Raw genomic sequence first — 11,397 nt, 5'->3', positions numbered from 1 at the left:
CAAATAATTAATAAAAAATTATAATTATATAATAAATTATTAAAAAATATTTAATTAGTAAAATTTTTAATATTTTTTATTAATTTTTTATTAAAGCTCGATTTAAAAAAATGAAAGATATATAAATTATACAAATTATTCTATTATAGAAATATTACACGAAAGAAACTATTATTGGAGGATATGTGCAAATTTGAAAATAGTTCGATGATTTTCGATTTCGATGAGAGTGCGATAACTTGGGACAATATTCTGCATTTCATGATCAATGTATATAATTTAAATAAAGATTCAAGTAAATTTAGTTTAAATTTAAACTACTATAAAAAATGATATGCATATAAAAATATTTTCAATAGGTGACACAATCCTGTTCAGAAATGTTGCATTTGTGCAAATGGCATGGAAATGTCACTGATTGCGAGAAAATATTTAATCCTACTTTGACAGATGAAGGATTATGTTGCAATTTCAATTCAGTTCATAGGAAATATCTATTTTATAATCCGTATGTAAATTTTAGAAAAAACTTTTCAATTAAAAATAAACAATTTTTTTTATCATTTTTAATAATTTCATTTTTTATATATTCATTTCAATCAATTAAAATCTTTATCTTCTATCATTTTATTTATTATATTTTAAAATTTTCATTATTCATTATAAAGATATTTTAAATAATTCTTGATGTTTTTATAAATTCAATTTTATCGTTAGACGAGATTGGTCCGACCTCAACATGACGTTCCCATTTAACAGCATCGATTGGAATCCTGAAATCGGATACGATGCAAATGTATCGTCAGATTCTATACCATGGAGACCCTATAGCGCTGGACAATTGTATGGTCTGACTTTGGTTCTCGATGTAGACATCGATGAATATTATTGTTCATCCACTACTAGTGTTGGTTTCAAGGTACAACTGGATTTCAGATTATGAAATTAATTGGATTATATTACAGATAATTAATAATTATAATATTACCAATTATATATCCAATAATTAAAATAAAAACTTACAATTCAAAATCTTAATAATAGATATCTTCAAATGAATTTGTTGAAAAGATATTTTTTAATTGATTTTATTGATTTTGAAATGTGTTAAAAACATCTTTTTGATAACTTTTCTCTACATATGTAGGGCAATTGATTTTATGCTATTAATTTATATACAAAAATATTCTTCACATTATACTTGAGACTGACTGTTTAGATAAGTTTTATATTATGATTTAATATATAAGAAAGCCTATTATTCTAAATACTTATAATATTTACATAAAAGTATACAACTTAAGAATAAACATACAATTTAGAACGAAGTCGTAAAGGATATTGTATTCCAATACATTTTGTATACAACAATAATCACACATGAAAATTATAATAAATTTTAATATAATATTAATTTACAATATTTATAGAAAATAAAATTGCTTATACATTATCATGACAAAGTTTTTCAGAAAATTTATATAAAATAAATTTAAAAAAAATATATAAACATTTCTTTTTTTAAGATCATTTATATTTAAAAGTTTTTTATAATTCACTAGTTTTTTTTGTTTATAGAAAATTCTGTCTTAAAAAATCTATCGAAAATAGTCATATTTCTTATTTAATCAAAAAAATCCAATAAATATTTAAAGAAAATAGAATGCTAATTTTCAATAAATGGATATAGATTAGATGAAAATGCTATTATTTATAATAATATATTGCTGAATATTTATAGAGGAAAACATTTTTTAAAATAATATAACATATAATAACATTATAATATATTTTAAAGTCACTAAAATCAATGAAAACATTTTTTAGTTATTCAATTTTCGTATATGTATTTTTATTATAAAATCTATCGAAAATAGAAAATCATATTCATTATAACAATCTAATTAATAATTAAATTCGATTTAATTTTCAAAAAAATATAAAGTTTATGTGATATTTATAAAACATTAAATCGATCATAGTATATATAATTAAAATAAATTGAAAAAAAATTGAAATATATTTTTACAGATGCTATTGCATAATCCAGTCGAAACACCAAAAATTGCTGAATTTGCATTCACTGTAACCCCAGGTGAAGAGACTAGGGTGATCATAACACCTCGGATAATGACTGCTAGCAAGTCAATAATTTCTATTCCCTTAAAAAAGAGGAAGTGTTTCTTTACATTTGAGAGAAAACTACGTTATTATAGAACCTACACACAGAAGAATTGTGTACTTGAATGTGAAGCAAATTTTACGCAGAAAATCTGTCAATGCGTTCAATATTACATGCCTAGTAATTTTTAAACTTTTTTCTACAGAAATATATATATATATATAATATTAATAATATTGTTTTAATTAATAATATTGTTATTATTTTCTTATATATTAGTATAATATATATATATATACATACATATATATACATACATATACATTCTTTCGTATAATTTTTCATTATCTAAAAGTCAAAATAGAATTCGTTAATTCTAAATTTAGATTTAGATCAGATTTGGTATTTGTTCCTAGAATCCTCCAATACACCTATCTGTGAAAAGAAAGATGATATTTGTGCAACAAAAGCTCGGAAGATAATGGAAATTAAACTTTACGATGAGGACTTCAGCATAAATTCTACAAACATTTCTGAAATGTAAGTTGTTAACTAATGTAGTTTTTAACAAAAAATTTTGTCACAATAAAAGTTAAAGTTATATTATTATTTTTCATAGACCAAGTTGCAACTGTTACCCAGGATGCTTCGAAATTGGTTATAATGTAGAAATCTCACAGAGCAAATTGATGTCCGATCTTATAATTCCTGATATTTACATAAAGAAAAGCAAAGAATATTTCGCGTAATTCTACTTTTTATTTTAATTTAACAATTATCATTTATAATCATTTATATATTTACAATACATATAGAATGAACGATGATAATTATTAGTCGTATATTAATAATTAGATATCGATAATGATTGAATTGGTTTTTTTTTATTAGTAAAAATATGGCGGTGGTTCACCTATACTTCGTCGACTCTCAATTCACTAAATATATAAAGAATGAATTTATTGGTTTTACAGAATTTCTATGTAAGTAAATTTTGATCTTTTTTTATTATATTATGATTTACATTAATGAAATTTCCAATTAAATATGATACTAAAATAATTAAAGTAATATAATCAAATGGTTTTAACATCAATTAATAGAGGACTTATCTATTCTTTCATTTTCCTATCTAATTGTCCCTTGATTCATATAAATAGATGTAGATATCTTTTGTCATAAATTGAAATATTGATTTGATGGACTTTATAAATTTATTATAAATTTTTATATCTTTCAATTATTCCATAGATAAATATAGAAAAAAGTTTATTAATAAATATGTTATAAAAGATATGGATTATAAATTTTATTTCATTTTGTTTTCAATATTTTATAAAGATAAATATATAATAAAAATATAGATTAATTAATTAGACAATTAATTCAAGTATTTATTTAATCAAACATTTAAAAATTATATTTAAATATATATATATATAACGCAAGAGCAACAAATATAAAGCATATATCAATAATATTAAAAATTTTGAAATATTGAAATCATTTTTGCAAAAAATATGATTTACAATTATAAAATAGTTAAAAATGAAAAACTCAAAAATCTCAATTATATATGTATTTATATGTTTATATACAGCTAGTACAGGTGGCTTATTGGGTCTCTGCATGGGCTTTAGTTTCCTTTCTTTGGTGGAAATCGTTTATTTTGCGACACTGAAGCTCTGGTGTCGCATGTATAAAAACAAACACGCTCCACACGATAATACTTTTCACGTGCGACCATTCGATTCGGATACTAATCTTGTTTATCCGTTCGTACATTGATCTATTCCTACTCTTCCATTTTTTTTATTTTAATATCACAAATACATAAAAATATATAAATATGCATGAATTCAGTCTATAAAAGAATAGAATGTTGCTTTATTTTTATTAATTTTTTGAAAATGTATTTTAATATATTGTATTGTATTTTAATGTATTTGAAAATATAACATGACTTTTATTATCAAGTGTTGAGTTTAGTTGCTTGATTATTTAAAATCTTTATCCACGAACAAAATTAAATAAGTAATAATTAATCGAGAATATATATTTAAATGAAATTGTTACATTTTCTTTTTACATTCAAATTTTAAATAGATATAATAGGCATATGGAAACTATAGAAAAAACTATAAGAAAAAAAAGATATTTTTTTCATCATATAATGACAAGATGTAATTAGAATATAATTAAATAAACTTTTACTTATATAAAAATATTATTAGTATTATAGTATTATAGATATTGTATGACTATATTACGTGATATAACACATAATATAGGCAAGATAAGTACACGAACTTATTATTATTTGTAAATTTATATTTGTATTGAGATAAATATAAAAAAAAAAAAATATATAACATGTATCTATTAAAATATTATAATAAATTCGCAGAGAAATATTTACAGTCTTTTTTTGATATTATTTATTTAAGTTTGCTTTTATTAATATTAATAAATTTATTACACTAGTTCTTATATTTATTTTTTTTATTTTATTATATATTCAAAACAAATTATATGATTATCTTTTTGAAATTTTAAACTATATTCTAAAAGAATATAATAATTTAATAATTTTAATAATGAAAATTTTTAATTTCATGTTATTGTAACAAAAAAAATTTATTGTTTTTAAATGTGAATATTATTCTTTATATTTAATTCCTATTATTTAATAAATCATCGCTGTTCAATTTAAATTTTTATACATATATAAAAAAAAGAATAAGAATAACTTTATTTTTATGCAAATTTTATTAATTTAATAAAAAATCTTTTGAGAAATTCCGTCATTTAGTTGCGATATTAAACTAAATGCCGCATGAAATAACTTCCATACTGTATCACAAACAATTATATTCTATCACAGTATAATAATTAATATAAGTAATAAACTAAAAATATGATTTTTATTTGCTTATAATAGTATTGATGTAGTTGCTACTTTCCTATTAATCTATCTATTATCGACTATAAAACATAGCAATTTTATATTAGAAGATATGTATCTTGTCAGATGACTTACCTTTGATGTAGAATTTTCAATGAAATTTTAGTTGTAGTTGGATAACATTCTTAGGAATATGTTGATGCGATCGTAAGATGAGATGAAAATTAGAAAATTGTTGTATTACACAAATCTCAAACATTTAATCACTAAACACAACTCAATGATCTCTATGACGCCATGTTTATTTGATTGTGGCACGGGTGTAACTAAATTCACTTTCCGTGAAAGACTAATGTCTAGAGTAACGTCTTTCATCGAAATGTTTGCGCATGTGCACTCTTATCTACGAATTTTAAACTTTAATTTTCATAAATTTTCTGACTTTTTACTAATCTTTTTGCTAAATTATTAACTAAATTTTTTAATTATTTGTAGCTATATATAGGAAATGTTCATTATAAAAGTTATAGAAGTTTAATATCAAAAATATAAATATATATCTAATAATTTGAAAAAAGATATCTGAACATTACAAAAATTAATGAATAAATAAAATTTTTGATATCAAAAATATATAAAAATTATTTTGTTTGAATAAAGATTATTGATGTTCAGGCGTATTAAATTTACATACGTACATGTACTAAATAAAATTGACGTAAATCTTCAAAAATGAAAATGTCCCGTGGACATCATTTATTATACCTAAAGTCTGATATAATCGTGCGCTAACTTTATCGGTACGATTTCCTTATCTAGGCAATAATCAATATGATACATATTACATTCAAAATTATAATTCTAGTTATATTGACAGCAGACTAATCTAAAGTGACAATCTTTTTTTCCTTTATGACTATTTTTTCATACAAAACGATGTTTACGCGTGTGACATGAATACTGTGTTGTGTTCACACGTGTATTATGAGTTTCTTCATAGTGGTTCACCACTACACATTATTTTATTATTTATTGTTTATTTTCATTTTATAAATGATTTTTTTTAACACATTTTTCAAAAATTAAAATATATATTAAATTTTTTCTTTAGAAGTTTTAATCGACAGACTCTTAAAAATCAAAAACTCGCGAAAGTCGATGTTAAAGGAAAACAAAAGATTGAAACTTAATTTTAAAAGAGCGCATCGCGTAATACAATTCGCTTCTATAACATGTTACATGATAAAAGTAATTTTGTTTTCTTCTTTTTTAACTATCCTTCGTTTTCGGCATACTCACGTGACGAACAATAATAAGAATACTAGATTATTTGTTCATCATTTACAATATTCATAAAACAAAATGTTTTTGGTATTCTTACAAGTTCGACACTGAGAATGCCAATGAATCATCGATCCTCCGTGAAAAGGACGAAAATAATATTATAATAATTTCATCTCTCTTCATAATCATAATCATCGTCATCTTACAATTTTATATATAATTTTACACTCCTACTATTAGTTTAGCTTATTAGAAAGTGCGTAGATTTTCAAAAATTTTTTTACAGTGGTAAATGAAAAAATATCTCAATAGATACCCTGAAAATAAATTATTACGTTAAATATACAGTCTCACATCGTTAGATTCGCGTTTACCAATGTTCCTTTTTTAGTTTTCTTGTCGTTATGATAGAAAATTACAAGACATTTTTACGTTATTTTATTATCTTTTCTCCTATCTTCTCGTTTTATTTTCTTGTTTCCTGTATTATTATCATTATTTTTTATTTTTTTCCTCTTCAAAGTAGGATGTCTTCTTATTATTTTACAAAGAGGCCATTTTCCATTCTTCTCTTGCATCTTCTTCGAACTCACTTTATATCTTCAGACCATTGTCTCTTTTTTTTTCTTTTTTTTTTTCTAATCGCCCCACTTCAGAAGACTTAACAATACGACAATGAACAGATAATTTAATAGGAACGTGTTTTATTATCAAAAATTCGTATGATCAGCATTATTGCCCATACAACATGGTGTCATGTAAAAATTAATCTATATCGCGATAGGACTGCATATTTCCTTGTTTTTCCTTCCATTTATCGTTTCCTTTTTTCTTTTTTTTTTAATTAAGAAACTTTGTAAAATTGCACGCTATACTTAAGTTCTATTCATGATTTCCTTCCTTTTCTCTTTACCACTTTTTCTTTTAAATCTTTATGAATATGTTTCTACTATTAATGCGGTATAATAGTAGTCAGTACCGTATACCGTGTACTCGTATATTTTCCTTTTCCTTTAATTTTTTTTCTATTTTCTATTTTTTTTTTTCGCTTGTTCGTTCTCTTTTGGCTAGACGACGAATATTGTTATCAAAAGGAGAGAAAGAAAAAAAAGAACACGAATTGGAAAAAAGGAAGAGAATCGCAAAAGTTCGTTTTTCTTTTGCGTGTTCGCAGTTAATAAGGAAAGTTTTGTACAAAAAAACTCTTCGTCTTTCCTTCGAGCACGGACGAAAAATCTGTACACGTTATAAGACTTATAGAATATATACTTATACAAAGTTTTTTTACGTATATTTGTCTCGATACGCCTGTTTAATCCTTATCTGGATATCATTGTATTATCATTTGTATTATAAAATACTGTTGCGAGGAAAGTTGTTTTTCCATTTTCTTCCAGATAAAGATTAATCACTGTGTGAATTCGCATATTCATTAAGCCGTCAGTCCTTCGGAATCAACGCAGAAGGGTCGAATGTTTTAAGGACACTGATCGTCTTCATTTTTTTTTATTGTTGAAAAAATTCGTATATTTCTCTTCCAGTTTTATTTCAATGATTTTTCTTTACGTAATTACACAGAATTTTCGATTACAGAATGACCCTGAAACCTCGACCCTTAATTCCTGAATGATCAAGGAAGGATTCGATGAGAATTAAATTCATTAATACGTTCTGAAACGTAACGCAGGAAAATAATTTCGTTTCTTTTTTTTTTTCTTCAAATTTTTTACGATTTAAATTCGTAAGCTTATGTACAACCGAACAATCGGATATAGATCAGGATATATTCCCGCAAGGATCAGGAAGACGCTTCCAGGCGTTTTGATTAAAATGGAAGCTCCGAATTTTCGTTTCGTCCGCAGAATATTACCTAAGGAGCGTAATAAAATTATAAGGAGCCACGTAACCGTGAAAAAAGTACAACAGTCCATTAAAACGATTAATTTAAAGAAAGAAAAGAAAAGAAAAGAAAAGAAAAAAAAAAACATGAAAATATTTACTTACAAATGGCACTGGACCAATAATTCACTAAATACTATAATTTATGGAATTGCTTTAATAAGCAGTCCTGTATCTCCTTCGATAATTTCTACGACGCAATCCCTAAAATTACTTATTTATCTAGAACTTCGTTACTTACAATCCTTATAGACCTTCCTTGATGGTAGGTCTTTTATTTTAACATAGGTACAATATTATAAAAGTGCGTTAGTTTCGAAAAAAAGGGCCCAATGATTTTTCGATATAAAACTTTTAGTAATTTCCACCAAGCAATTTGGAATTGCTCAAAATAATTAGAGGATCGATCTGAATTTGATTCTGAAAAATGAATCGAAACTTATAAATAAGAAATACAAATAGGTGAAATTTTAAATTGAAAATTTTTTAAAACAATTAAAGATTAAAAAAAAAATAAATAAATTGTATACGTTACCAAGATCTTATAAATGAATGAATTCGTAATTATTATTTTGAGCAATTTATTTATTAAATCATTTAAGTGATTAATTAGTGATTATAATTTTGAGTTCTGACCATAGAATTCGAAAGAATCATATTTATTTATTTTTTTTTTTTCGTGCTTTCATTCGCTTAATCGAATAAAAGTGAGTCGTTTCGTAAAACGCAATGATTAGAGCCCTCCTCTTCGACCTGGGGACATTGTACAATTAGTAATATATATTTACAAACTCTGCTTTTCCTCAAAAGTACTGTCATACAATGAAATAATAGAGAGAAATGGTTTTTTATTTTAGACACTGTGATTAAGTGTTCATTTACATGTTTTGCTATTTTCAAAATGATATGACTAAAGTGGCTAAATTTTAAATAAAAGACGATCAAAGATTCAAACATATCGGGTATTCCGTACATGATTATTTTTCAATAAACTACGATTACAGCTTTATGAACGATAACTTAAAGGAGAAGTCATTGCACTGACAAGTTGAGATGAATTATATTTCTAACAAATCTGAATTATGCCACTTAAAAAAATAGAAAGGAAAACATACTTTTATTGAAAGTTTTGAAATTTGCATTTGAAATAGATGTAAATATGCATTAAAAAAGGAAAAAATTAAAGAGCATTTGACGAATGAAAAATTCAGAAAACACAAAAGAAAAAAAAAAAAGTTCTCTAAGCTAATCGAAAATACTGTAGCAGGTATTATGACCATATTAAAAGTAAATTAAACGTAATAGCATTATCTTTATTTTACAAGTTATAGCGATAAAAACAAAATAATCCCCAATCCCAGACTTTCCTTGCAAAATCTTCCGAACTAATCAATGATTGCAGAGGATCGATCACTTTGTGATCACATTTCGATGGCATTCCTTCGATAATACTTCGATACTCAGTTATACACTGTATAAAAGAATGATTTTTGGGACATCACTATGAGCCATATTGTCATCTGTTCCCCGTATATCTTAGGGTCGATTTATTAAAATGATTTATTTAAATTGTTTTTTTTTCTTTGTTTCTCATACAAAAGTTTAGATATCAAGTTGATACAATTTTTAAAACATTCATTAATAGATTCTTATGATAACTTGTTTATTGAATTTTAAAAAATAAAAAGATGTTTGATTTCACTAATTATTTCTATATCTTATTTTTCTATCTTTTCTAAAAACAAAACAAAGATAAAGTACAAATTTTATTCGAAACTATCAAGAAATATTAAAAGAAATATTATATTAAAGAATGCAGTCGATGAAAATGTCCGAGGAACAGTATATTTCTTTTTTTTCAAAATGGCATAAGTGTTATCCTAATCATCGCCGGTACCACAAGTTACCGACCAGTCGGAGCTGTGGAAAACCGCCGATATTTCTTTTTTAAGTTACAATCAATCGAATCGATTTCTGATTCACTGCTATTTTAAGAATTCGCAGCGACGGGTTGGCCATCGCTCTTAACAAATGGGGATATAAAAATTAATTATGTATATATTGTATAGATAATCTCTAGCCAGCTATTTTGCCGTTACAAACTAGCAACTATTTTAGTAACTGATATCCATTATAGTTCACGGCCTTAAAATTATAAAACAGATTAGTCTGCCCGTCGATATTCACTATTATTTATTGCAGCTCCGTGTGAGATAGAAATTTTTTTTCTTGTGTTACTTTTGTCGTCATTCATTCTTTTTTTAAATCGTGGTCGTTGTTATTGCAATAACGCAATAATTATTCTTTTATTGTGATCCCGAATGACTGGACGGAAGAGGGCTCGCTCAAATCGCGATATCGTTCCGTACCACGACTGCCATTTCAAAAAATAAAGATACATGTAAAAATGATTAATTATGTCTCTTGATGAAAATTTACATATTATTTTCATTTTTGATAATTTTTTAATTTTTAACTTTTTTATTTTTTGCTTAAATTTTTAATTTCAATTCATAAAAAGAAACGAGATAATTTAATATCTAATTTTCTTTCTTTCTTTTTTTTTTTTTTTTACTGAAATTTTAAAAAGCAAGGGCCGAGGTTCAGGCTTTTAAAATAAGACTTTTTCTTTTTTATTTAATCTTATTAATACCTGTATTTTTAGATTCATTCTTGAAATTGACATTTACCTACGTCATTGATAAATATGCATAGTATGCATAATTTATCAGAATTAGAATGATCAAGTTTCTGCTGCTTCCTGTCTAGCCAAGTTTCATTCTATCACATACAATTTTTATCATTTAATGAATCATAAAATCTAGATAATTGTATTCATTATAATTTTTCTTTTTTTTATTAAATCAATATTTTTTATTTTGTTTAGAGCGAGGATAGATTCCAAAAAATACAAGAAAAAGAAACAAAAATTAGCTTGTAATTCGACGTTCGCAAATTACTGGAAGAAAAAAACTATATTATCATTAAAACCAAGAAATTTGCTATTTGTTCCGATGTTACTGTTTCTAAGTAATGTGTCTATCTCAAGTGAGAAAATATAAAGTAGATTTATTATTTTTTTTTTTTTCGTTACTTCATTTTTCCTTTAATATGGGCTCGTATTCATTCACAAAATATTTTTTTTCGCTTTTAAGGGGGTCAGAAGAGGGTTCCGATTTTTTCCGAG

The 11,397-nt window shown here is 24.6% G+C and overlaps 2 protein-coding genes across 8 annotated transcripts in view; one reads left to right on the top strand and one right to left on the bottom strand.

Annotated features, from left to right (window-relative positions):
* Positions 1–3,989, top strand: part of LOC102680463 (pickpocket protein 28-like) — a 6,296-nt gene extending 2,307 nt beyond the window's left edge. Inside the window, exons 5-12 of the mRNA XM_031514987.1 lie at positions 129–270; positions 360–508; positions 718–919; positions 2,032–2,302; positions 2,539–2,662; positions 2,742–2,867; positions 3,014–3,105; positions 3,723–3,989. Coding sequence (XP_031370847.1) covers positions 129–270; positions 360–508; positions 718–919; positions 2,032–2,302; positions 2,539–2,662; positions 2,742–2,867; positions 3,014–3,105; positions 3,723–3,910 — 1,294 coding nt within the window. The 3' untranslated portion in view covers positions 3,911–3,989. The remainder of the gene's footprint in view (positions 1–128; positions 271–359; positions 509–717; positions 920–2,031; positions 2,303–2,538; positions 2,663–2,741; positions 2,868–3,013; positions 3,106–3,722) is intronic.
* LOC102680331 (probable WRKY transcription factor protein 1) overlaps positions 1–5,473 on the bottom strand; it is a 17,705-nt gene extending 12,232 nt beyond the window's left edge. For 4 of the 7 annotated variants that reach the window (XM_031514983.1, XM_031514980.1, XM_031514984.1 and 1 more), the window contains exon 1: positions 5,163–5,472. The gene's annotated coding sequence lies outside the window, so the exon portion shown is untranslated. Of the gene's footprint in view, positions 1–5,162 lie in introns of all 7 variants that reach the window. The other 3 variants (XM_031514986.1, XM_031514982.1, XM_031514981.1) reach the window with 2 other exon arrangements.
* Between the last annotated feature and the right edge of the window lie 5,924 nt (positions 5,474–11,397).

Source organism: Apis dorsata, unplaced genomic scaffold, assembly GCF_000469605.1.
Source record: "Apis dorsata unplaced genomic scaffold, Apis dorsata 1.3 scaffold_52, whole genome shotgun sequence".
Classification (NCBI taxonomy): domain Eukaryota; kingdom Metazoa; phylum Arthropoda; class Insecta; order Hymenoptera; family Apidae; genus Apis; species Apis dorsata.
This window is presented reverse-complemented; position numbering and strand designations above follow the sequence as displayed.